Source organism: Molothrus ater, chromosome 1, assembly GCF_012460135.2.
Source record: "Molothrus ater isolate BHLD 08-10-18 breed brown headed cowbird chromosome 1, BPBGC_Mater_1.1, whole genome shotgun sequence".
NCBI lineage: Eukaryota > Metazoa > Chordata > Aves > Passeriformes > Icteridae > Molothrus > Molothrus ater.
The window spans coordinates 68616675-68644165 of NC_050478.2; the positions used below are offsets into that span (position 1 = coordinate 68616675).

Below are 27491 nucleotides of genomic sequence, written 5' to 3' on the forward strand. Positions count from 1 at the left end.
GCCTTCATTTCCCCCGGTTATGGCGTCCGCGGTCCTGACCTTTGTCCGGAGGCTGTGCTGGCGGCTGCCCTGCGGGACAAGGTGGGTGCCGATCGCTGCGGGGCTGCCCGGCGGGGCCCCCTCACGGGGCGGGCGGCAGCGGCGGGCCCGGGGGCCTTGGTGCCGTGACGGGGGTGTCGGTGCCGTGCTGGGGCTGGGCAGTTCCCGCTGTCACCCGCCGGGGCTCAGCGTGCAGAGCCGTCCGTGCTGCCCTGCCCTGCCCTCGCCGTGCCGCTGCATGCACCGGGCTGCATGGCCCCGGCGTTACTGCACCGGGCCGGGCGCCGCTCTCATCCTAAAAACGGGGGAAATCGCTTTCTGCTACACTTGGGGGACCCCTCCGGCCGTGCAAGGACCTTTAAGTGTTTGAACACAGTGTGGGAGTGGGAAACCTGTGTTTGATGCCTTCCTGAGGCGAATATTTCGCCACCAGAAAAATTGTTGGTTAGGCTGGGGGTGAGGTATCCATGTACTGAAATGTTTAAAAGAGTGTGTGTGTTCGGGCCTTTTCTTGTTTTCTGTATTTTATTTTATCAGTCCCATAGATCATGTAATGATCCCATAAATGGTTTGGGTTAGAAGGGGCCTTAAAGTTAATCTAATTCAACTTTCCTGCCAGGGGCAGGAACACCTTCCAGTGGAGCCGGTTACTCAGACCCCCATCCAGCCTGGCCTTGACAAAATCAAGTTTAATTTTGTGTCCAGCTAATTAGGGCTCCTCGCTAAGACTGTTCTGGCTTTCCAGACAATCACACAGTATCTTCTACGCCTTTATTTATTACACATTGCCTTTAAGCTGTTTCCAAATAAAGTGCTACGTGCAGGAGCGTTGCACTGCAGCAGCTGTGCGCCTTCAGAGTTAGCTGGGCAGTGGAAAGCAGAAGGGGTGGCTTGAGTTGCAATTACACTTGGAATTGTGTGATATACATTTTTATTGGAAATTCCACTGTGAAGTTGCTTGTATATGCTGCTTATAAAGTTGCTTGTATATGAGTGAGAATCACAAGGTATGCCAATTCATAGAATTTCCTCTTCCAATCAAAAATAGCTTAATACTCAAGAAAAAGCAAGGTATGTTAAATATACTTGGTAAACAAGTTCCTAAATAGAGTAGTGAAGCAGAGATTGTCATACCAATAGATTTAAAGATGTGTGATACTCTGATTGGTAGCAACATTCAGATTTGACTGTTAAAATGCACACTTTCATAAATGAAATGCTTTTACTCAAGTATCCAAATATGTCTGTTAGGCATGAGCACATCTTAGCCAGAAAACTGTAAGACATTTATGCATTAAATTGTAATATTTTTCACCCAAAGCTTTGTAAGAACTTATTTGAAGAAGGTACATGAACATTCTAAGACAGAGGGAGAAACAAAGAGAATTGTGTGACTTCTGCCCTCATTTAAAAAAAAGAATTCTCTAGGCAAGCTTTCCCAGCTAAATGATATTAATTTAATGTAGCTAAGTTGTTACAACGAAAGTGAGGGAAAGCAGTTCTAAATTGGGAAAGCACATAAAAGACTGGCTGCTGATCATCATTAGGCTGGTGGAGTCAGAGGTATTTGAAATTACAAGATTCTATGTGAGACAGCAGTTCATAAATCAGTATTTATTAATACATCCTGAACATGGGTTCATGTTTTTAGTATTTAATCAGCTATAATAAAGAAAAATAGTGCAATTTTTCTAATGCTGGAGCACCAGAAAAGTGAGCCTTATTTTTTGTCTTAGCAGTATGCAAGAAGAATTTTATCAAAGACACTGGCAACATTGGTGTGCTGGTGAATTTAGGAAGCATTTTTTGCAGTCTAAACTTGGAAAAAAGACTCTCATCCTTGAAACACTGAAAGAGAAAGACTTGTAATATAAAGGCAAACCCAGAATTGCTCTTACTTTATTTTGTTTTGTTTGTTTTTCCGAGCAAGACATTCAGACATGGAACTGTGGGTTCCACAAGCTCTTCTTGTGCTGCCCTGTTGCAGTACATAATATTTCAAGTTTAAATTCATCTGAGATGGGGGGATGCTGACACAAATGCGCATTCAGAAGAGTCTTACTGAGGCCGTATGCATTTGACAGTCTTTGCACTCAGATCTTTGAGGTGGGGGCCCCCCAACACCACTGCTGTGAAGCCTTATCTGCACTTAGGGCAGGTCAGACAGACCAGTGGGCACCAAATGCTTGGTGTTGAGAAACCTCCATCTGTGCTATCCTTGTTTTGGGGGTTTCCTTTGGGCTAGTTGTAGTGTGATCCCAGCACTGAATGCCTGTCAGTGGCTGGGGGACATCTCCCAGTTTTATGTAGTTTAGAAGGGATCTGACTTGTATGTGCCAAGCACAACCTGGGGGAGTGGAGTTGGCAGCAGTGCAGAGACTTTCTCCATGAGCACTCTCCTGGTCAAACCCAGACAGTAGCATAGTCACACCCAAACTTCCTAGTGTGTTCCTTTGTGTTTCAGCAACTTTAAAGGAGGTCAGATCTTGTCAAAAATCAATTTCCCATGAGCTATTCTTCTATTTCTCAGAAAGTCTTTTTCATAGCAGCACTAGTAAATGCTGGTCTTTAAGTAAAGTGCATTGAAAGCCAGTTAATTTTCTCTTACACTATTGGCTTCTCCTTGCTTCTGTAGCCTTGTTGGTCTCTCCCTGGGCCTGGAATACTTCCTGCTCACAGTAAATCTCCACTACACTATCTGGTTTTCAGCTTGGGAAGCAGCAGTCTTAAGACTTCGAGTTCACTTCCCTCTGTCTTTTGAGCAGCATTCCAAATCTCTTCTCGGCATCTGCTTATCATCTCATGACAAAACATCTGGATGTTTACAGCCCACCCATATGGCAGGAGCTCAGGTGTTCCAGCACAATGCACAACAGTCCTTATTCAGTCTCTGCAGCCTTCCTGTACTTCTGCCTGGGAGTTTTTTGATCCTGCTCCCTGAATTGCATACTCTTTACTTGGTAGTGCAGTTTTTTTTGCATTTGTTGGTCATTGTCTCAAGCACCCTTTAATAGATGTATGGCAAAGCAGGACATTATAATCCTTCTTTGTTTTCCTTTACCTCTCTCTGACTGCTGACCTACAGCCCCACAGACAACAGCTATGGCTCTTTTCTGCCTTGCTTCCCACTAAGCCAGTGAGCTGTAAAGTCCTGGGTCTTTAGAGCCCAGAGGCTTTGCTTTGCCATGAAATTGTGCTTTTATAAGGAAGTTACTCCACTGAGAGCAGAGGCTGAACTGATCTCTTGCAGCTGAGACTATTTCTTGTTTCATCAAATGATTGTGCTCAGGGGCCTCCTTCTTAGAAGCAGTTCAGTATTCCAGGTCATTCCCTGAAAAAGCTTCTTGATTTCTGTTAATGATGTATCACCTACATCACAGGTTTTTATTTGGTTCTTTTTAATATGTGAGGAGCATGTAAATACATTTTTCCACTGCTACAGACATGCAATAAAATTTCCTGCATTTGAGGAGAGCTGTGGATGCCAGCGCACCCAGAGGACATGTAAGCCTTGCCTTGTGGAAAACCTCTTTGAGGCTACTGCCATCCTGAAGATACCTCTGGTCCCCTTTTCTGTTCTGTTTCTTTTTTCCAGGTTTGGCCATGAGGACCTAATTGGCCTCAGAGAGGGAGTCTGCCTTGTATCCCTGGTGGGGAATGTATAGTTCTTTATGTCAGTCCTATTCAGATAGATGTAGTTGGGTATGGACATACAAACTTTAGGAACTTTGTTCTGACGTTCTCATGCTGGCTGAGCAAAAAGGGCACTATTGCCTCTTCACCCACTTTCCCCCCCACCAGGCCCTATTTCTATATTGTAGCAGCTTCCTTTTCTTTCCTACTGTCTGCTGACATCCCTAATCCAATTCCCTTTACAAGGAGAAAGACTGGATTTTTGCAGTGTTGCTATGAAGTAATAAATCAGACTATATCCTTAAAAACCCTGTTTGCAAACACTCCCGAGTCTCCTGGGGGTGTGTACCAAAACCTCTGGTGCTGGCAGTAGAAGTTGCTTTTATGCCTGAAACTTTTCCCCAGATATGGGTGAGTTGGATCTTGTTTCCCTCCTGATCCCAATGAGGGAAACAAGACCCAACTCAACCCATGTAGGCAGCAGATGTCCTGCATCCTCCTGAACATCTGCCTGCTGACTTCCCCGCTCACTAGCAGTTGAATGGGAATGCATCCTGGCTCACTGACATGGGAAATGTGTCCACATACAAGGCTTGTGTCTCGTCCTCAAAACACAGACCCTGATCCTCCACCAGGAAAGCCCTGTGGAGTGTGGTTTTTACTCACTGACGCTGTCTTACACAGGCTCTTGCATTTTGGTTTCTGAAGTTTCTCTGAAGTTGTGCCTCTTGGTGCTGTATTTCAGGCTGCTCTAGTGTGTCTTGCTCAGCTCTTTGCTATTCCCTATCAACCAACATCTTTTTCTGTAACAGATTTCCATTTATCAGCCTCCTTGGCTTGTGCTGGATTCTGTAGTGCTCAGGTATTCTGCTCTGCTCCTCCTGCTCAAGATAACCATGCTTATCTTTGCAAACTTCCTTTTGGTAGATCAGGTCTGTTGGTGTTTGTGATCTAAGTTATGTGGGTCACAGACCCTTGCCTGGCCACCAGAAAAGCAAGCAGAACACACACCTATTTTAAATTTTAAAATAGATTTAATAGATTTTAAACCTATTTTTCCCCTAAGCTTAGTCTTTTCTGTCTTGGTGCAAGTCAGTAGGAAGTTTAGAGAGCTCATCATACTTTTCTTACCTTTCAAGTAGTAATTTTTTTTTTGTTTTATATATTAAAGAAACCACTTTCTTTCCTTTCTTGAAACTTTGTGCCATTTGACTTTTGCAGTAGGTTTTTGCAAAATACTGGTAAAATCAGCTTCCCCTGGTATTTTTAAGGTAACTTTCAGAGTCTTTCAGAAGGGTTCTTCATACCACCAATGGATCTTGAATTTCTCTTTAAGGGCCAGGATTCTGAAACATAGTCGCTGGAATAAACTAATCTGCTGTGTTTTGAATATTGGGCTTAACTAGTCAAAGGAATGAACGACTAAATCTCTTAATGGGAAGCTTTCTCTGAAAATACTTGTTTTAATTGCAGGGGTTACTACATCTTGTCTGCTCATGCTGCTTTACCAATACAACTTAAAAGACAAAAGGTAGTGGTGAGATGATTCGATAGTTTTTCAGAAAAGTGTCTTGGTAAACTTCTGTCCTTATGTAAGCACACTCTTAAGCTATTTTGAATGGAAATACACACAGCAGTTAAAATCAACAAAATGTAATCCAGAGCAGCAAGCTGTATGTAGCTGAGCTGGATTTCACAGTCCATAGCTAATATCAAGCCAAGATGTCTGGAAATCCTGAGGATGGATTGTTGTGGAACACAGCCTTCTGAACAATCCCAGTTCTCTAGGACTCTCTTTATATGTGAGATGCTCCATCTTTGTGGTTCTTTTCTGGTCTCTTTCCAGTGTGACCATGATTCTTGCACTATGGAACTCGGGACTGGATGCAGTAATCCAGGTGTGGCCTCACCAGTGTTAAGTAGAAGAGATTCCGTTCTTAGTTATGAATAAAAATTATTTTTTGAGGATTAGAAATATTGTGTTGTATGGATTCTTTGATGATTCTTTGGCCCTCCAACAGAGCAGCTACTGTTTTTCTGGTATGGTGTTCTGATAATATTTTTTCTGGCATAAGGTCTGGTGTAAGAGGAATTTAGCTTATAGAATGGCCAATAATTCTTGAATAATTTGGTCCTTGTGAGCTAAGCATTAAACAGGGCAAATTTTAAATTTCAAATATGCTGTCATTTCATACCATGATACACATGCTTGTAAAATTCTTACGGCTTCAAACATGTCAGTATAGTCAGCTTGTTTCTGAAACAAAAGAATCTGTTTGGTTATGTGTTGATTTTCTTAATTGCTAGTATAAAGCCAGACAAAACACCTTTATATTCAGAGGAAGAACTTCCAAGTTATATGGGTTGTCCACCTCTTTCCCAGATCAATAATTCTTCATGATCTCTACCATGATAGCAGAAGCCAGTTTGACAGTTGTATCCTTGTCAAGAAACCATAAGACATTAATATTAAAGTATGAGTGTTCTTGCTCTCCATACAGCCCTCTCTGTATGAGGGCTCTCACAATGCTCTCCATTTGTCCCTGCAAGCCAAATCAAAATGGCATTTTCCTTTCTCCATGGATTTTGAGTATTTGTTCATAACTTTTTGTTAAGTCACCTTGGATAATGATGTGTAAGGAATGTATTGGAGTTTGCTGCTCTCCAAATGCTGCAAATAAACTGAGTGGTTCTCAGCAAATGTCACATGTATGAGTATTGCAGCTCTATATTTTTTCTGCTGACATTCTTATTTTTAACTTTAAAGTGTATTTCTGTCCGTAAATCATTCTGCTTTTAGAGATGTCTTACATGGACTGAGCATGTACAGGAGGTTCTCTCATGATTTCCAGTCAAGTCTGCTGGAAAGAGAGAGTTCTTATGGAGATTTCAGGAGATGACCCTAGTGTCCCTCCGAGCAGCTGTGATGAGGGCATAAATAAAACAAAACAAAACTGTGTGTGTATAGAGCACAAAGATCAGATCACTTCATATCTCAGTGAATGGTAATCTAGAGCCTTCATTCTTAGCTGTTCTTTAATGTTGAAGAAGAAGCTATCAAGCACAGCTGAGCCACTTGCACTAAACAACAGTGATTCAGCACTTCAATTTGCCAACAGACACATAATTATCATCTAGTTTTTATATGTCAAAACAGTGTAGGAGTGTAAAATAGTAAAAGCTGATAAGGATTTATACACTAAACTTGTTCTTAGAACAACGCTTGAAACATTCTAATGTAAAGGGGAAAATAATTTGGCTTTCATTTCTTTCTGTTTGTTAAAGTAGCAGTAAGTAAATTGTTTATAGAGTATTTGAACTGATGTTTTCTACTAGTAAGATACATTGGAAATATGAGAACATTAGAAACATTCTTATTGCCTAATAGCAATAAATTTTAGTTACTCCATGCTGAAGTATAGTGGGGTACTTCCAGGGATTATGCTGGTGGAACAGGAAGGGATACGTCTTGGGGATTTTTTAGGAAGGCTGGAGTTCTGTCTACTGAGTCATCAACTCCTTCATGTTGTTGCCATGGTTAATAAAACTAGGTATTTCCCCAAATGAACCAAATACATTGATATCTAGAGAATAACTTTGATGCTGATAAGACCCCATGGATGGAACAGGGACTGTGAGCACACGTGCAAGAACTCTGAGCAAATGTAATCCTAAGCATTGTAACCAGCAGCTATTAAGCTAATTTATTAAATGCTTTTAACAAATTTGTTCTAACGTGCCGTGGTCAGATCTCTTGTTATCTCAACCCTTTGTGCCCCACACTGGGCATCAAAAAGGACTGTTGTGGTTTAACCCCAGATGGAGTACCATGCAGCCACTTGCTCATGACCTCCCTTCTCCTAGTGTTCACTCCACATTTCCCAGTATAAGAGAAGAAACTTGAAAGGACAGACCTAAAAATAAAAGCCTGAAGCAATTTGCCTTTGTTAGTGTAAAAATTGTCAAGCTGAGGTTTCTTTTAACATTATACACAACTCCTGTTTGAAGGAAAATATGCCTATACAACTTAAAGGAAGAGTGCTTTGCAGCTGAAAGTCTAACAGGAGCAGCAGGCATTGTTGATTTGGTAGGCACACATGATAAAGTAATTCAATAGCAAGAAAAGAAAAAAAACAATCTGAAAAGAGTATATGGTGAGAAGTGTGTATAGTTGATATGAATTTCTTTGGGAACAGCCTGTAATAAGATGGCATAAAGAAAGAAAAGTTTACCTTTCTTCTACAGCCAGAAGAAACTATCCAGAATTTATCTGTAGATACACCATCTACACTCTCCATAGCTCTCCTTCATTTTTCCAACAGTAAAGGAGCAATGAGTGTTCCAAACATGCCACAGGATGCTCATTTTGCTTTAGCATTTTCAGGTGCCTCTTCTTTTTCCCAGCTCAGGTATAGGTAGCTTGTAGGGGGAGAGTGACAGGAGAGATATGGCAGAAATGAGCCCTCTCATTTTAAGCAGTATAGGAAAAGCTCTTATATTGCTGAATAAATGCTTGGGCTATGTAAAAAATTTATGAGTCCTTAATGTTACATTATTATCTGTTTGGTTTCAGTAGAATATAATCAATGGCATGATGAATGATAACTTGGGGAACCTGCAGATTAAAATTTTCTAATCATTTTTATGTTAACAGCATAGACAATAGCTTCCTCTTGTCAGCAAAATAAAGTGAAGTACAACCTTAAATTTACTGCATGCAGAAAATGCTGCAAGTGAATATGGAAAATGATAAATATTTTCCTGGTTACCAAGGAAGCGTGGTACTGCTAATGCTTTGCTCATTGTCATGATTATTTGGTAATTAAACTTTGTTTTTTAAAATCTTGTTAGAGATTCTGATATGAAGACTTGGTGGGGGAATGAGAGAAGTTGGTGTGTCAGGTCAGACTTAAATCATTATTTTCAGATGGTTCACTCACTTTCTCATGGTTACAGTTTAAATACAGGTTTCTATTCCCCTTCCTTACACTCCTCATTTCCTAGCAGTTGCTACAATTGCCAGTGGTGACAAGCTTTTGCACCAGCTCTGCTCCTGTGCTCCCTGATGTAGCTGAACTAATGATCCAAAGTTGCTATTCCATCTCCAGATCCCTTTTGCCCTCCAGGGAGAAAAATCAGGAAAATTTTAAGGGAGGATCAAAGTGAGAGAAGTGCTACTGAAAGAAGGGGAATGAAGCCTGAAGCTGGTTGGAGTGGTACTGTCCAGGCACCAGCAGGCAAGGACTGCCCCAGTGACCTTGGCAGGGAGCATGTGTGGTTCCTCACTATGGATGGATGTGTCCCCACAGCAGGAACAGGGAGCGAGGAGGTCTGATTTGGTTGCTCTCCTCCTGTGTGACTTCACAGCAGTCTGTAAGAGCAGCACTTGCTGGTGCTGGGGTGGGTGAAGCTCTTAGGATAGGTTTTAGGCTCCTGAACCTTGTATAAAAATGGAGGTCTGGCTGGCACCTGCAAATCAGGTGTGGGTTGGGCTGGGAAATTTGTGCTGCCTCTTCTTTGCAGGGATTCAGGAGAGGCATGCAATCAGAAGCTTGTTTTAGGTTATAACCAAACACTGAGCACCATGAGGTTTGTGGGAATTGATTGCTTTGTGTCATAACTAAAAAAACAAAAATACCCATATAACTCTTCAAACAGCACCAGCAAACCAGTATTCCATGTAATTATCTCTTGAGATGGAAAGAACATGAGCAGAAATAATGCTGCTTTGTGATGCTGCAAAACTGTGTGTGGGAAATGGCAAGGGGTGGTTGCCATGCCCTTCACTGTTCTGCATGAGGAAAGTGTGGAAAGAGCAATGGAAAAAATGACAGCACCTTGAGATCATGGCAAAGAAGGGATGTTGTACACATGGTCTGAAGTTTTATACATAATGGACAAAAGATGTTGCAGGATTCATCCAAGTGACAGTTTAATGTGCTTCTTGCTACTAACACAACTTCCTGTTCTTTTTCTTGCTTGTCTCCCTAAAGCTACTTAAAATAATGTTAAATGAGTGTTTTCCATTTCTGCCAGGAGTTTTAAACCCAATGTGTATCTAGCACCACCCGCTGCTTTTAATCCTAATAGGATTTTTAACTGCTTTTCTATGTGCTTTATTTCTCCAGGATCTACTAATGTTTAAAAGGAAACTTGTACTAAGTAAATGGAAGATAGATTTCAGGTATATCGCTCCCTTTCTTTTGCTGAGTGTGTCTGATATTTCCTGTGAGAAGAGATCTTTTGACTTCTATTTAATCTTTGAGGAGAGTGCTGTGTTGCTTTAAAAGTTTGAAATTGAGCATTCAGTATTTTACAAAAAGTTGGCATTTTTAACTCTTCTAAAGTCCTTATGCAGGGGACAGAACTACACAGAAGTGAGAGGCCTGCCTTTGACAGGCTTTGCAGTCTTTTTGTGATTAATATAAACAGTGAGAAATTACTTTCAGTGTAATTGCAGTCCTAAATTTAAGAGACATTTGAATGTTTATTGCGATAAGGGACATTTAAGTGAACAGGTAGAGTGAATAGGATGAATGAGGAGCCTCCAAGGTATCCTGAATGACTGAATGGCAGCAAAGAGATGTCTGAACCAAGGGAATAAATACAGAATGGTTGTCAACCTGCATGTTTCAGGTTCAGACAGTGATGCCCAGGATTTATTTCTTTTTTCAGAGTGTACAACTTGCGAAGTCCCCAGTGACTGGTCTTGCAGGAGAGCACAGGCGTTTGTCATGGACTCTGACTGCGCTGCCAAGTTGTGACTCATCTTGCTTCTGTCTCTCTGGTGGGAGCTGGCTTTTTACCCAGCTGGGGGAGGTTGCCCAGCCCTCACCACTCTTCTGTGGCTGCCTACAGTGAAGGTAATTTGTAGCAGTGGGGCAGTGGCAACTAACTAGGCACTTGGTGCAGGGCAATAAACAGGAAACTTTGTGAAGGAAATGATTTCACTTTGTTGCAGTGAGTAGATGAGAAAGAGAAATACAGAGGGGGTTTTTGGTTGCCTTTCCTAGGCTTCTTTTTCTGCTTGGATTAAAAGCCTGTATGTCAGGTTCCAGGCTCTGTGCCTGCCTTGCATGGTTTCCACAAAGTCTTGTGTGGCTGCTGAAGTGGGGCATGAATTTGCCCAGTGAGTGACTAGGAAGGACTCAGTGTCACAGCAAGGGAGCAGCAGGTGGAGAGAGCAAGCTGTTGCACACTGTACTGCAGCAGCCTCTTCTGTTCCTCTGTCCTTGGGACTGTGGCATGGCACCACTGTGCAGTGCCAGAGGTGGCAGTGCTGCTGTGCCTCCTGAGAGGTGTCGAGTCATCTCTTCACTCTGTGTGATCTATTGGGATTGAGGGGCTTTCTTACTGCTGTTTGTGTGTGCCTCTGAAGTATTAAGTCCTGCCCAAGATGAATTAATTGTGAGATAAATTAATTTTTCCTTTGTGTTTTCATCCTTTGTTGTTATTTTAATAGAGAAATCATAGTAATCAGCTTAGCCTTAGCGTGTTGAGAATTGATGAGCATCTGTGATGTGTAGGAAATGTCTGTAGAGATCAGAAGGCAAAAGGAATGGGTTGAATCATCAATGTCCTGCAGAGATCTGAGCTACAAGCAGCAAGGAAGAATGAAAGATAAAAGGTCTTTTCTTATAAACAGACTTCATTAAACACCTAGGTTGCACAAATTCCTATTACAAATCAGTAGGTAAGGAGGAAAAGAAGAATGAACCATGAAGTATTTGAAGCGGATAGATAACAATTTTACCAATGTAAAATTAACCCAAACATTTAACTAAGAAGCAAAAAGTGAATATAACCAAACAGCAAAGTTCCTCTGAGCCTGGACTTACTGAAAAATCATTCAACTTTTCCCCAGCCAAACTTTTTTGATTCTCCTAATTGTTTTCTTTTCATCTAACTTCTCTACTTTGCATCCTTAATAAGGTGTAAGTAACTGTGGCCTGCTAAATGCAAAGAAACTCAAACCAAACCAGCCTTAACCCTAAATATATGTGTTCATACCTTCAGACCAGCTGCTATGGCATCCTCCTCTCCCTAGCTGCTCAACTTTTGTTAATTTATGATCATTATCAAATTGAATATAAAGGAGATTCTTAAAGCCTTTTTATGACACTGACCGTAGCCAGACTGGAGTGAAATCCAGATTGTCAAACATGGTGTAAACCCAAATCTCCATTTTTAAACACTGGATCTACCTCAGTCATTTCCTAGACTGACAAGAAAATTTGTAGCAGATACACAGATCATCTTGGGGACAGTAGCATTCCAGTAATTCCAAAGATGGATAGTAAAACTGGAAGAAAAAAAAGCCAAACCAAAACAAACTACTCTTCCAGCACTCTCATTTCTTCTTCCTTCTTGTTAATGTGGCTTTAAAAACACATTTGGGAGTAAGAACTGAAAGTGTCATATTCTGGCACTCCAGGACAGACTAATGAAAGAGATGCAGTGTTAGAAATCTTGCATCTGTATCCATTTAGGTGCACTTTTTCCTGTTGAAGGTATTTTTTTGATGCTGGAAACAGAGTCCACAAGTTGGCTGAGTAACCTCCTGGCTATTTAAGGGATGAACTTGTTAAACTCTGACAGGGTTTTCTGAACACACCAGCTTGAATGTTGGTTACAGTGAGAGTTGTTTACCCTGTGTTTGTCTGGGTGCACTGTTATCTTAATAAAGGCTTACAGCTGATCAGCTTAATTAACGTGACTTTCTGTTCTTGCAGCCTTATCTGATAGCCTGTTCCATTTTGTACTGTTCAGATAGGTTTCTTGTTAGTGGCATAAGGTTTTGAAGCAAATTTTGAAATCCTTTCACTTTGAAAGAAATTCTGTGTATAACAAAAAATATTCTTTCTGTGTCTGTCATTCAAACTTGGTATCTCCAAAATATCAGAACTTTGACTTTATGAACAAAGAAGGGCTTTGGGTAATAGGACATAAAAACAGTAGGTCTTACAAATATTTTTATAAGACATCATATAGCTGCATAAAATTAAAGAGAAATAAAATTAATGGGGAACAGTTCACATTCTTCACACTTCCTGCCTGCAACTTCTAGGCTTTCAGCAGAAAATAAATTTTCTTTAGAAAATTAGAGCAATGAGGACATTTTTGAGGTAGGCAGTAGAACATCTTTTAAATTCTCATTAGGTGTGTATAAAAAGGCAGTATTTCCGTGATTTTTAAATGATTGTCCTGTAACTGAAATATTAACATTAAATTGATTAAGCATTCTGTCAGTCTCCATTTAAGATACTCATTAATTTTTAAATGAGACTGATTACAAAATCTATCATATATGATGTTCCAACATGACAGGTGTGTCTGTAAGTTAGAATAGGGAAAGTTGGGCCTTTTATCTTTTTACTAGAATAGAGAAGAAAGGTTCATACATAAACTGCAAGCATTTTAAAAATAGTAAAAATGCTTAATGTATATTGCAATTTTACAAAAACAAAAAGCTGTGACAACATGCTTTTGCCCTCTTGAAATAAATCAAAATGCTAGGAAAAAAAAAGTAGGCTGAATGCTTCCTCTTAAATTTCTTGTATCTACAGTCATCTGGGCCTATAATGTAATGGTGTTGACATTTGAAAGTTGGCTTTTGAGTCCAAACTTTATTGGAGTAAATCTGCTTTTATGAAATATTATAGAATTGGGTAAGGTTTGCTACTTTCGGGGGAGGTTTTGATGGAACTGCCTTTTTCTGGTGGGAAGTTGTTCTCCCAGAATATTTTGACTACCTTTCTTTTTCTCAAGTGTCTACAACCTGGTTTACTTACAGTCCTTTTCCAAAGTACATATTGAAATTAGTCTTCACTTGTGCTGCCTTGAAAGGAGAACAGACTTTCAAATTTAAGTGTTTCTAGCTAGAAGCATACACACTTGAAAAGACCACGAAGGAGCAGCCAGGCTGCATACTCATCTTAATTAATGGATGTATAAAGCTGCTAATCATAGAACCATTTAGGCTGGAAAGGGCCTTGGAGATCATCAAGTCCAACCATGAACCCAGTACTGCTAAGTCCACCCCTAAACCATGTCACCAGATGCCACATAGACACATCTTTTAAATACCTCCTGGCATGGTGGCTCCACCACTTCCCTGGGCAGCCTCTTCCAATGCCTGACCACCCGTTTGGATATTAGGAGGATTTTCTTTGCCAATCTAAGCTTCCACTGGTGCAACTTGAAGCTGTTCCCTCTCATCCTGTCAGTTGTCACTTGTGAGAAGATATTGACCCCCACCCAGCTACAGCCTCCTTTCAGGCAGTTGTAGAGAGTAACAAGGTCCCTCTGAGCATCCTTTCCTCCAAACTAAAAAACCCCAGCTCCCTCAGTTGTTCCTCGCAGGGTTTGTGGCCCAGACCCCTCGCCACCTTTGTTCCCTTCTTTGGAGACATTCCAGCACCAAAATGTCTACCTTATAGTGAAGAGCCCAGAACTGAATGCATTATTCAAGGTGCTGAGTACAAGGGAATGAGATTTAAATAATTAATAAAAATTAAAAATTCCAAAGGTTAATTATATCACAGCAAAAGCAAACTTCTAAAGCAACTTTCTTGTGACTTTTAATATGTTTCTTCTTGTTGTTGTTTTGATTAGTGTTGTATGTAATGTTTCACATTTACTTTAAATGTCTTAAAAAGCAGTGTATTTGTTTCTCCTCTAGTCTTGCACAAAAATGAAGTAATGGGATTTTTTTTTTTTCCCCCCACTTACTCCCAGGCCAACACAAGCTGTTCGTGTTCCAGTGATTCACCTGCACATGACTGCAGCCACCATGCAGGTCAGCCAGAAGGACTTCCAGAAGGCTCAAGAACAGCTGAAGCTTTTGAAAAAGGATCCTGGGAATGAAATGAAGTTGAAACTCTATGCCCTGTTTAAACAGGTAGGCATGACTTGACTTATTTTGTTTGGTAAGGAGCATTTATAACCTGAGGGGATGGACCTGTAAAATTTATTTCAAATACTGGCTGTTCAAATGTATTGTGTGTTAACAGGCTCCTCATTTTATGTGCTCAAACTGTGTTCCTGAAATGTCAGCCCCTTAAAACCTAAATTCTGAGGGAAACCAAACATGTTTTTTCATGCTTTCAGTAGAACCTTTATTCAAAGAAATAGAGCAAAATTACATCCATTGTGTGATGCCTTCCATATAGCAATATTGATTCAGCTTTGGAAAATGGCTTATGCCTAGGCAAAAAAAGAGTAGGCTGAATGCCTCCTCTTAAATTTCTTGTATCTACAGTCATCTGGGCCTATAATATAATGGTGTTGACATTTGAAAGTTGATTTCTGGAGCTTTTTCCTCTTTTTTTTAGTATGGTCATTGTAGGTTTTGTTTGGGGCTTTTTGTTTGTTTATTTTTAAATCAAGGAACTGTTCCTCCACAGTTCAAGTGAAGGTTATTCTTTACCACAGCATGAAAGGAGACCTTTGAAGAAATAACTTTATGCCCATAGCAGGGCTTGTATTGGTATTTCGTGAAGTATTTGTGGATCAGGACTGACTGCAGGGTCAGTACAGGCTGTGGCTTTTTATGTTGAGGAAGACAATCAGTAAGTCATTTCAAAAACCTTAAAGACAGCTTTATTGTTTAATAATAGAGAGCTCATAAATGTCTTCCTTTCCATTCCTTTCCTCTTTCCCTCTTTTTCCTGTCTCACACTTGAAATATTTCTTTCCAATAGTTTATTTTTCTTCAGGAAAAGGGATCACAGAATACTTCAGGACAGCTCAGACTCTTGCAGTTCAGCTGCTCCAATGCCCTTGCTCATAGCAGGGCAAACTTTGAAGTAAGATCCAAATTAATAGTTCCTCTTAAAAGGTCTCTTCACACAGGTAACAAGTTTTAAACGTTCTTTTATAAGTATAAAATTTTCACGGTTTTTGCGGCAGGAGAACTTGACATGCATGGGGGTTTTGGAAACCAGCCTCTCATATTGGCTAGGTGCTTTTGGAAGCCCAGTACAATATTAGAAATAGCAGACACTGAAAATCTCACAGTGTGTGAACTGTCAGAAAATTGTCTGACCAGTATTCCTTCTCTCTGAGAGTTCAATTCTGTATCCTGATCAGATAGGCATTCAGAACAGACATCAGATTTTCTACCAAATCATCTGAACTTTAATCAAAGGTTTAAATATGTCTGTTTCTCTCTCTTTTCAGGCTACTGAAGGTCCCTGCAATGCTCCAAAACCAGGTATGCTGGACTTTGTCAAGAAAGCCAAATGGGATGCATGGAACTCTCTTGGCAATTTGTCTCAGGTGACAAAACCCATAATTTCACTTAGATACTTTGTAGATTACTCTGCCTTGAAGTGACTGGTCTTTAAGTGAGTAGCTGATGACTAAAAAATATTACATGCTAGTTGAGCATCTCTGCTTCAGCCATCAAAATGTTTCATACTGTGTTCCTCTATCACTTCCCTGCTTCAGTGTTTGGAGATTTTTTTTTTTTAGTGTGTAAGTCTCATTCTACGTTATTACTGCCAGCTTGTAACTGTGTAAGAGATCTTAGCTGGTGACTTGCGATGAGAATAGTGGTTTTTGTATTATGGTGCATTCTGCTCTTCCCTTTAAGAAAGATGGATTGAGCTTCTCACTTCTTACAACAAAACACAAATCTCTGAATTCAGCATATTCATAACTTTGCCATTTAAAAAATTCAGTCTCTTATGCTGTTGACTAAAAGGCTAGAAAAAACTGGTATATTGAGAACCTCTCTTCATTCTTTCTTTCTCAATATATCTTGATATTTTTAGTATCTTTCATAACCTTTAGAGAAGTCAAGTGAAGCAAGCAGGGAGGATAAAGATGCAAGAGATACATAAGCATTCCTTTTTCATACAGGCTTTAGTAAGTCTGACTGCGTAGAGCTGCCATGGTTTCCTCAGCTACTATCAAATGAAGGAAACAAGCTTTTCAAGTCATCTGTGTCAGTGTTTCATTAGGCCTGCTGCTCAGTAGTAGTTGCTGAGCTCAGTCAAAAAGATGCTTTAATATAGAGGAGGGGTTTTGTATTTTTCTTTTTTTTTTAAAGAAAATATGGTTTGCATAATCTCATGAATATAAGATATTGTTCTGCTTTGCGTTTTTTGGGGTGCATTTTGATATTTTGTTTAGTTTGGGGTTTTTAGGGTTATTTTTGACATGGCCCTGCAGCTTTTATGAGTAGTCTAGAAATACTTAAGGAAAAGAATTGGCTCCTCAAGTTAGAGTAGGGAGTGGATACACAATTTAATGTGCTACTCATTATGGACTATAGAACTGTTCAAAGTATGTTATCCTTTCAAGCCAATAAGTTGTAACAACCAAGTACTTAAAATTCTTCTAAATTACTGCTTACTTTAGAAATAGGGAGACAGGATTCTTTAGGATTCTGTGTGTCATGTTAGTGCTAAATGAAAACGAATGTCTTCAAGCAATTTTAAAATGCCATAAGATCCATTTCAGTGATCTTATTTTCAGCAACACATATTCTAAAATAAAAACTTTTGTTGGAGAAATGTCTGGCTGGAAAGCAGAAACAAAGGATCCATAGAAATGTGTAAATGCTGGGAATATGACAAAGGTCTCTCTGGTAATCTTAATCATGGGTGGGAGCACTCTTCCAGCAAAATAAATGTCATCATCCCAGCATCTATGCACTTTTCATTCTGTGAATCTATAGCTGCTGCCTTTAAGGTGACTTAAAGCATGTTCTGCAGTGCTCAAACACAGTATGTTCCCCTCGTCTCCCCCCTAACTGGAATATATTATAATGAAGATTTTAATTTTCTTTTGCCTGAAGCAGTCACCTTCCCCTCTCCCTCCACCCAGGTACCCATTTTATTAGTACTGTAACTGATTTCAATTGTCCCTTTTCATAATCTTGTGTGTGTTATTTTCTTCTTACTTTTTAAAGTATTTTTTCTTTTTTTTTTTCTTTTTTTCCTACCTTATTTTTAAATTTCTTGTCTTTTGTTGCAGGATGATGCCAGACAGAAGTATGCTGAACTTGTCTCAAGTCTGGTCTCTGCAGAATCTGCTCGCCAGAAGAAAGAGGCTTCTCCAGAAGAGGGCAGACACGATGGCTATGAAACATTAATAGTTACTACCAAAAACAATATCACAAAGATAATGTTTAACAGACCTGATAGAAAAAATGCCATCAACCATCAGGTAAAGAAATGAACTTGTGAGGATTAATGATTTTGTTCTTCCTGAAAAAGCTACTTTAATCTTTAAAGGATCCTTACTACGGGTTCAACAGAACTGACTGAAGCATGGTGGTCTGACCTTTGTGAGGGATCCAACAACAACCTAAGGAATAAATATCCAGTACAAAATGAAAGCATTCAGCTAAAATTTTACAGATTAGGCTTTTCTGTGTCTCTTGATTTCTTTCAAACTTAGTATAGGATTATGGTCTAGAGTAAATTAAAATAGCAAACTGCAGGAAGACTGGCCTGTGTTTTGGATGCAAGATTTGACTGCCATGTTGAGTATAACAAAGCATTTGTGCAGCCTTTGGCTCAGTACTGCTGCACGTATGTGTAGGTGATCTTCTGTTTCCCACAGTTATCTTCATGAGTAAGTCCATCCTGTTGAAAGCATCACAATCATCCTGGTTCACAACTGCAGAAATACAAGAGCAGGGTCTTCACCCCACTGCTGCTGATTCTTTAGTATGTTATTTTGTCCACTTAAACTGCTGTATTGAAATTAGCTGTTTCACGTCAGTGCTTGTTTTTCCAAAGGACTTTATTTTGTCCTTTAGATTTGCACTGTAAGTTTTCAGTCTTGCAAGCGCGTGTCTTTATGGTCTGAAGTACTTCACGTGTAATACCAAACTTTCTGTGCATGACAAATTTTTCGGCAGTTAAAAGGATGATAGCTAATCTGTCTCTTGAGTTCCTTGTTGTCAATGTCAATCTCATTTTTAGGTTCTTTTGCAGCATCACATTTGTACTTTGTTGATTTTCCTTTTATGCAGATGTACAGAGAAATTATCAAAGCACTTGAAGAAGCTGGAAAAAATGATTCTACCATAGCAGTTATAACTGGTATGTTTTGTATTATACCAAGGTATAGTACTGACATGAAATACCTACCTGTGTTTAGGCTAAGGTAAAACTAAGTGAGGAAATCCTTTCCTCTGTTAACAACCAAAGGTTTTCCGAAGTGTTTTGGCAAATTTTCTTTAAGCTGGTGTTTTAAATTCTCAAGCAAGCTTGCTGTTACATCAAAACATCTTTCTCACCTGAGAAGATGGATATGGAATACTCCTAAAGGCTTCATTACTCTTGAGTTGCTGCCTATCTGGCCCATCCTCATTGCAGAAAAGTGTCTTTTTAGGAAATTAGCCAAAACTCAAGTTTTGGCTGGTAGCTAAGTAGTGTGACTTCAAGGTGAATTTGGGCTTGACCCTGTTTACTCTGAGGTAATTGCTTGCAAATTCTTCTCCACTGTCTGCTTTACCAACACCTGGTTCCCATTCCCAGGATGCTGGATTTCCTTTCTGTAGCACAGACTGTGCACCTCAGCCCTTACAAGATAAGAGAGGCGATTCACACAATTGAAGCTGGAAAGTCTAACACATTATATAGCTGTGAGTCAACAGCAAACACCTCTGTAAAACCTTTCTGTTCCTTTTCACACAGTGAATAAGAGCACTGCAGTGTAAAGTAGGTCTCATCCTGTGAATGTCCTCATGGAACATAGGGTAATTTAGGCAATTGGGTCATGCAGTAGTCAGCTTTTAAGTGCTTCTTGCTTTTTTGGTGGTGCTTCAAATTGACTTATACATTGAATACCAGCTTATGTTTCTTACTGAAGAATCCATCTTCCAATACAGTGATTTCAATGCAGTGCTGTCAGTCTTATGCTTAGATTGTTGTGCCTTTTTTTAAATAGATCATAAAAATCTGAAACTCTACCATATACTAAATAGGTTATTCTGTCTCCTTTTGATTTCTTCATCAGTTTGAAGGTGGGTGAAGGGAGATGCATCAACTTACATTTCCATTGCCCTGTTTAAAAAAATGTTTCTCTCATCTAATTGTTTGGATGGTTGCAAACTGACAGAAAAAAAACCCTAAGGAAGTGTGCAGGGAAAGAAATAAAATATTTTTTCGATCTGATAGTTACAGAAAAAAAAAGAAAATTAATTTTCCCCATCAAATATTTCACAGCTAGCATTCTTTGGCTTTTACTGATTGTTTTTTTCAACAAATTGACAGTCAAAGCATATATTTAAGCCCTAGATGTCCTTTAAGTTATTGTGTATATTTTGAGAAAATCCCTATAATTACTTAATGTTATTAGACACTCAGGATGAAATTCTTTTATAAATGAGATAAATCAAGGCTTCTCTTCTCTTTCCTACTCAGAAACCATTGGTGCATTTACTCCTATGTGTTCTCTGCAGGAAATGGAGACTACTACAGTAGTGGAAATGATCTGAATAATTTCACTAATGTCCAGCCTGGTGAAATGGAGAAGATGGCAAAAGATGGAGCAGTATTACTCAAGTAGAACATCTCAGTTTCATATGTACATAAGTTACTGTAATGGGAAAAATATTATTTGCAGACATTGTGAGAAAACAACAGCAGAGACCCAGATTCATCTACTTAGGTGACTGTGTCCATGGGCTCACCATGTGCATAAACACAAAGATCCTGTGGGAGGAAGTGGTATTAATTGTATGAAATAAATAGATTAATATTAGAAGTCTTTTTAAGTGCAGTGATGCTAAAGACTTGATTTCCTTGTTTAGTCCCCAAAGTACATACAGGTATAATGACAAAAAGATTGTTTTAAGTGTATGTGAAAAAATTGTGGTGTTTTTGATATCCAGCAGTGTCTACGCTTCCAGGAAATGCCAAAATACCTTCTCTGACAGACTTCTTTGAACAGAGACAGGTGTAATGAGCTTGTTCAAAATTGCCCAGTAATTCTGGGATCTCGGTTCTGCCTTTAAGTTTTAAATTACCTGTTAAATTAATTTATTTTCTAAGGCCGAGTAGATCTGGGATATCATCTCACATAAGGGTCTGCTTCTTTTTTTCCCTTACTTAAGCAGATTTTGTATTCCCTTACTTCTGTATGTGATAATTGCATCTGAGAGATGCTTGCAAATTGGATTGTTTCCTTAGGGACTTGGAAACAAGTGCCTATATATATAAACAAGTCTATATATTAGTGAAAAAGCTAAAATACACAGAAAATCAGCAGTTTTGGTTTATGTTTTAAGAAGTACTGCAAGTAAAGTACTTAGTTTTGCAGCTTTTACTTAGGTGAGTTGTCTGTGGATCACAGTTGCCCCTCAAAGTGCTTATGATGAAGTGTGAGCCTGTTGTGAAGATGTTACTCAGTGGTACTTGGCGAGTGTTCCAGCCTGTGGTGTTTTGTAGGGTGTTCAGCACAATGCAGGGTCTTGTGTGCTTTATGGTCTTTAACCTTGCTCTTGTGAGAAGTTGCTACTACACAGGCACAGTGTTCACTACAACCAATGCACAGAGAAGCCAGAGAAATGGAGTTCTTACAACATTGTTCTCTTTTGGAAAATGTTTTATTTTGAGAATGCATTTTGCACCTCTTGGATGGAGAAGCAGCTGTCAGATGAAACAAAATGCTGTTTCTCACACGTGTGCAGAAGAGCTCTAGGGAATTCTGTGTTGAGGTAGCATCACAGTGTGGTGCCTGTTGGGGCTTCACTGCAGAACAGAGTCTGTGAAGGGAATTGCTGTCCCATGGGTGGAGTTGGGATGGATGCATAGGCAGAGGGCTCTTGTCAGTGTGCTGTATTCACCAACTGTAGCTGAAGAGGAAAACACTTCCATAACTTGATCACAGGAACTAGAAAAGCTCTGCTGACATGTACATGTTTGATTCTTAGTTGCTAAGGAAATGCAGCTGTTTCAAATAGTTCTTATTTTGTCAGAAATAATTTCTGAAAGGCTCAAAACCCATACATTACATAGTTTCTGTCTAGCTCATGGGTTTTGTAATGCAGTGTCTAATCATGTGTTTTGCAATTTGTTTATATTGGATGAAAAACACTTGAGGTGTGTCTCTTACATCTTGCATCTTCTGTTTTCCCTTCTCTCTAGAGACTTTGTGGGTCATTTTATTGATTTTCCTAAACCACTGATTGCAGTGGTAAATGGCCCAGCTATTGGAATCTCTGTAACAGTCCTTGGTTTGTGTGACCTTGTCTACGCTTCTGACAGGGTAAGTACCTTGGATGGCCTATCCCAAGACAGTCTTAAAGCCTCTTTCTGTATTAAATACTATTTGATTTGGGGTAATTTGAAAGAAAAGAACTCTTCCGAAAAGTCTAAAGGCTTTGTATATCACATCAAGGAACACCTACCTGTATTAATAACCAACACAGGGGTGCATCAGCCACTGATTAACAACCATGGAATTTCCCATGCTGTAGTTATGCTTATCAAGTTACTGACTCCAGCTTAAAGACTTTTCTAAGAGCCCCTCTTCTAAGCTGGTGTGAAATGATGTTTGTAAGGCCCCTTTTAGGCAAAAGTTTATTATGGAATGGAAGTTCAGTAACTGGCTGAAGTAATTAATTGCAGATCACTGATGACTGTGTCACTCCTGACATATGTATGATTTATTCACTCAACTATGGCCCATAGGTCTCTTTTTCTAGAAAAATCTTGCCTTCTCTCACTTTCACCCCTCTCATCTGATCTTTTTTTTTCTACAGGATGAACCTATTTTTGTTGTTTCTCAGTTTAAAGAACAGTCTATATTCATCCTCCCATGGAATAACCTTAGCCATCAGTGTACTTAGCCTATTAGATGTATCTCAGGTTTACCTTCTCTCCTCAGTTCTTTCCTTTTTTTGAGTTGAACAGCTGCCATTTGTTCAGCTTTTCCTCATGTGGCCTGCAGTAATATTCCTCAGGACTCCTTCCAATTGCTTTGAGTCCCTTAAGTATAGTGGTACAAGCTGGACACACAACTCCAACTTGTGTCTTACTGATGTGAAATGGAGCAGAAGAACTTCTCCACATTCTGCAGGCTGTATTTCTGATTTGACATCCCACTGTGTTATTTGATTTACATACTGGTGATCTGATCTAACACCTGGATCCCTTATTGCAAAGTTGCCAGTAAAACAATTTTCCCTATTGTGTATCTCATGCTACATACCAAGTTGTTCCCAACAAACTTTAATTTGTCCATCAGTAGTATCTTCTTACTCATACCTCTCAATTTTATCAACACTATTTGGAAGTCTAGTCACTTGCCCTCAACATATCATCTCCTTGTAGCCATAAGTTAGTATAGATTTAGTTGAAGTTCAATCCAAATACTCATGAAATGTCTTGTCCTGTTAATATTATCCTTCTTTCATGAATGGCTTGAAGTTCATACTTGAACTTCCTTTTACTTGTATGTATAATCATTGATAAACGCATCTTATTTTTTGCCTTGTATTTTTTTCTAAATCTCTGTATGATTATATTAGTTGCATACTTATTATCTGACATAGTTTTCACTTTCTGTATATTTGTGTTTAAAGTCCATGGCAAGCTCATTAATATTTAGAGTCTGCTAGTACCTTCCTACCAGCACTGGGACAGCTTTTGCTTGAACACTTGTTAACAGTTTTTGGAGGATTTCTATAGGATCTAACCTAGCCTTTCACTTAGATTATCTTTCATGACAGTTTTCCTATTACCTTCAAGTTTATTGAAGCCTTCTCAAAGTTGATTGTTCTCTGTTCTAACAGATTGTTCACTGTTCAGTTCTGACTTGCAATTATGGTATTATTTTGTATGACTCCTTGCTGCATTTCTGGCACAGGCTTTTTTTAGATTTGCTTAACATTTGGTGAAAAAAGATTCAGTGACTAGAATTTTTCAGGAGAAGAATAAACTTGGCTTCAGAAAGGCAAAAATGCTTTTTGCCTCATAAATTATTTGGAATATGTATTTAATAACATTTAAGGCAAATGTGCATGAACATCCTTTCTGTAAAGATTTTGCACCTACACATTAGTTTCTCTAAGTGCTGTATTGAATTAATGTAGCTTCATCAATAGGGTTGTTGGATGTGGAAATGGAGTTACACAAAGTTGGCTGTGGGGTGCACTGAGAGGATGAAGCAATGTTACCAGATGGTATTTGAAGGCTATTATGGCAATAGGTCAGCTGTGTTTGGTGAACTCTGTCTCAGTAGAAGATTTAAAATTAAAATGAAGTCCTAGTATTTCAATTCCATGCTTTGATCTAAGGTTTCCTTTATTTTCTTCTCTTTTTTTTTTTCTAGGCTACATTTCACAGCCCATTTAGTCAACTTGGGCAGAGCCCAGAAGGATGTTCCTCTTACCTGTTTCCAAAAATTATGGGCTTAGCCAAGGTAAGAATGTCTGCACAGCCTCTGGGATCATCTGACCTTTGTGTGTTGGTAACCTCTGATTGTGACAGCAAGTGTAGTCTTCTGTCCATAGTCTTAATTTCTCTATCTATTTTAGAAATAAGGAAACTAATTTATAGTAAAAAGAAAAAAAAAAAAGGGAAAAAACCTGAAAAATCAAGAGACAGCAGAATCCTTTTTTTTTTCCTCAGAACAGCATAAATCCTTTTTGCTTCTTTTGATAACCAACAGAAAAAATCTGGGTAGTTTTAAATACTTATCTTATATTTCATGCATTAATATAATTTTGAGTATTAGTATTTTGAGTAATTAGTATTTTTTTGAGCAGGGTTTAAATCTATAAAGAGCAGAGCAAGTGCTTCATAGACATCCAAGTACCAAGAATAGTCTGTTCAGTGAGACACAGCCTGCCAGTACATGTTCTAGAAATTTTGGAATCACTGCAAAAGTGAACACATTTATGATGAGGTAATTTCAGATTGCAACCTGGAGCTCTGCTCAAAAAGACATGCACAGTCCTAGTGAACAGTAGAAGCTGTAGGCCAGTCCCTAGTGATTAAGCCCAAGGGTTGATTCTGGGGTGTGAAACTTGCTTAACCTTTTCTTTATGGCCTGGATGATGGGACTGAGTACCCTGCTCAAGCAGGGCCTTTGAAGTAGACAGTATCTGGAGGTTCCTTAATAATTACAATAATAATCATCACCATCTATTCTGTGTTCTTTTCAGAGGGCAGATATTAACAAGCAAGAAAGTAAAATGAATGTGATGTGGAAGCATGAAGCTTCTCTGTCAGATAACTCAAGTCTTGTGTCTTGTTGAATCATGCTCTTTTGTTTTTTATAGGCAAGTGAGATGTTGCTTTTCAATAAAAAGCTGACTGCAGCAGAAGCCTGTGCCCAGGGACTTGTAACTGAAGTCTTCCCTGACAGCAGTTTTCAGAAGGAAGTTTGGGCAAGATTAGAAGCTTTTGCAAGCCTCCCCAAAAATGTCAGTATTTTTCATTTTTCTCCACCTTGTAAGCCTGTAGCATTCGCAATTCTTCTGCCAAACCTATCCTGTCGCTTGGTTTCACTTCATCCTTAATTGAAATAATGAGGCTCAATATATTTTCCTTCAAGCACAGATTGGTCCCTCTGCTGCTGGGAATCAGATCCTTCTCTTCTACTCTGCATCTAAGACAGTGCACTGTCCACAGAGATGCAGTGGCTGAAAAGTTTTAAAAATTAACTGATTAATCCACCTGTGCAGTGCCTCTGTGAGTGCCTTAGGTGGCTTCTTTTAGGTTTTTATTTTGGCAATATTTTATATTTAAGAATCTTACCACTGCTTCTGCAGTATTATTATAGAGTGTGCACCCTGGGTACTCAAGATGACACTGAGTGGCTTTAATTTTTGCTGAACACAGTGTTTCTGCTCCCTAGTTTAGGATTTCCAAGACTACTGAAGTCATGGTGGTCTTGTATTTCCTTGGACAGGAGGAGACAGCTGTGCCAGCTGCTGGTAATGTGAGTGGCATTTGGCACTGCAGACAGTTCAGTGGGTTTTGTTTCTTTTGCCCATCTACCCTGATTATGAGCACTTATGAGCAAACTGCTGGTTTGCTTCCCATGAGCCTTCTCCACCTTATTAGCAGTCTGGGGAATTAAAAACAGCAAATATTTCCAGCAAAAAGATTGACTAAAAGCTAAGAGATCTGATGTTAATGCATTTGGGTTAGGATTCCAGTGTGGGTTTTGTATTTTCTGAAGCATTAAAGTATAAAAAGAAAACTTACCTTCCTAATGTTCCTCTCTTTCTCCTCCAGTCCTTGGCAGTGTCTAAGCAGCTGTTACGAAGTATGGAAAAGGAGAAGCTCCATGCAGTCAACAGCAGAGAGTGTGAAGTGCTGACAGAGAGGTGGTTGTCTGATGAATGTGTAAATGCTATTGTCAGCTTCTTCCAGAAGAAATCAAAACTCTGACCTTCACCAGTAGAGTAATTCACCATCTGGCAGTAGCCTAATCTGCCCTCATCATTGATAAACTTCCTCTTCAAACAGTAACTCTTATACCTTTTCATGTGGTATATCTGTTCTGAGTACTAGGTCAAACCTGGTTCCCAAAATTAATACACTGTTATGTGCCTTGGATCCGTTATGGATGTTTAGGTTGGGGAAAAAGGTTCATTATTCTGTAGGCATCAGTGATGTTTCTGAATAATACTAAAGCAGGTTGTCTTCTAAAGGAAGCAAGAGATTCTCTAGCACTCTGTTTTAATAGCTCTTCAATAAATATCTTATGAATGATTCTTTTTATTTGTCTGGGGCAAAGGAAATACTGTATTAATGAAAAAATAAATAGAAATATTTAATTACCATTGTGGTGATTCTTATTCTTTCTGTGAAACATCCTGAGTGAGAGGGCAAGTAGTTCCTGGGAGCCCTGTTAATGTAATAATCGTACAGAAATTCACTTGACTTCACATTCAACTCAAAAGCTGTTTGTTTTGAGCTTTGTGGGTCTAATCCTCAATGTATTTTTCCATTAATTGCTTCATATGACTCCTTTTCTCTGGAAAAGTGTGATGTGTTTGCTTTCCTCATGGGAAAATGCAGCCTGTGATAACTTGTTGATGGATGAAACAGCAGAAACAGGGATGCCTTGATCAGTAGATGCCAGCATACCTCTTACAGCAATGGGAGATAAACCATAAGAAAAAGAATAAATCAACATTACTTCTAGGGAATAGAACTCCTGTGTGGTTTTGGTTAACTTTTGGAAAAGTTAAATCAGTGTCTCAGATCACTTAGAAAGTTCATAACTTTTATGTTCACAAAATGTTTGTTTGAAATTAGCATCTTTAGTAATTTATACACATTTTATAGGTGTCTGGTATTAAGAACAATGAAGTTTGATGAACCTCTTAATTTCTATTTACTCCATACAACAAAGCAGCAACTTGGGATAATTTCTTCTGAAATACAGTCACTTATTAATTATATCTATTATAATTAGATTGTGAGAATTACATAAGTGTTCCTGAATGTTCCCTTCCAAGGCATTACTGTTGCATGGTGCCCATTTTCCTAATTGGGGGTGCAATGTACAATATGATTCGGGTCCTGCTTGGCACAGTGATGCACACACCTACTATCTGCCTCTGTGTTTGTATAGAATCACAGGTAAATAATCAGATGGACCACATGAATACCAGAAGCAAGATGCCAGCACCAAGCTTCAGAAAACAGGATGGTCTAAGCTTACACTGATTAGACCTGCAACATTCATTGATTACATTCACTGTAGTTACTGCTAATTCAACAGCTGTTTGACTAAAAGCACATTTGAGACCAACAATTAGAAATCCAAAGTCTGTCAGAACCCACAAAACTCTGCCTATAAGTGATACACTTAGTATTTTCAGGCTGCATTCT

At 39.2% G+C, this 27491-nt stretch overlaps 1 protein-coding gene across 3 annotated transcripts; it reads left to right on the top strand.

The window, feature by feature from the left end:
• ECI2 (enoyl-CoA delta isomerase 2) lies at positions 1-26432 on the top strand. Of its 3 annotated transcripts, XM_036378693.2 has the most exons (12): positions 1-81; positions 9801-9856; positions 10348-10535; positions 14410-14572; positions 15853-15951; positions 17656-17847; positions 18662-18731; positions 20096-20198; positions 21783-21903; positions 23971-24060; positions 24923-25066; positions 25884-26432. In XM_036378693.2, the coding sequence occupies exons 4-12, from the start codon at positions 14450-14452 to the stop codon at positions 26037-26039; spliced, it is 1098 nt and encodes a 365-aa protein (XP_036234586.1). In that variant the 5' UTR covers positions 1-81; positions 9801-9856; positions 10348-10535; positions 14410-14449; the 3' UTR covers positions 26040-26432. The 3 variants fall into 3 exon arrangements, with proteins under 3 accessions (XP_036234586.1, XP_036234585.1, XP_036234587.1); XM_036378694.2 differs by lacking the exon at positions 9801-9856 and having other exon boundaries at positions 6-81; XM_036378692.2 differs by lacking the exons at positions 9801-9856; positions 10348-10535 and having other exon boundaries at positions 2-81.
• The last annotated feature ends 1059 nt before the right edge of the window (positions 26433-27491 follow it).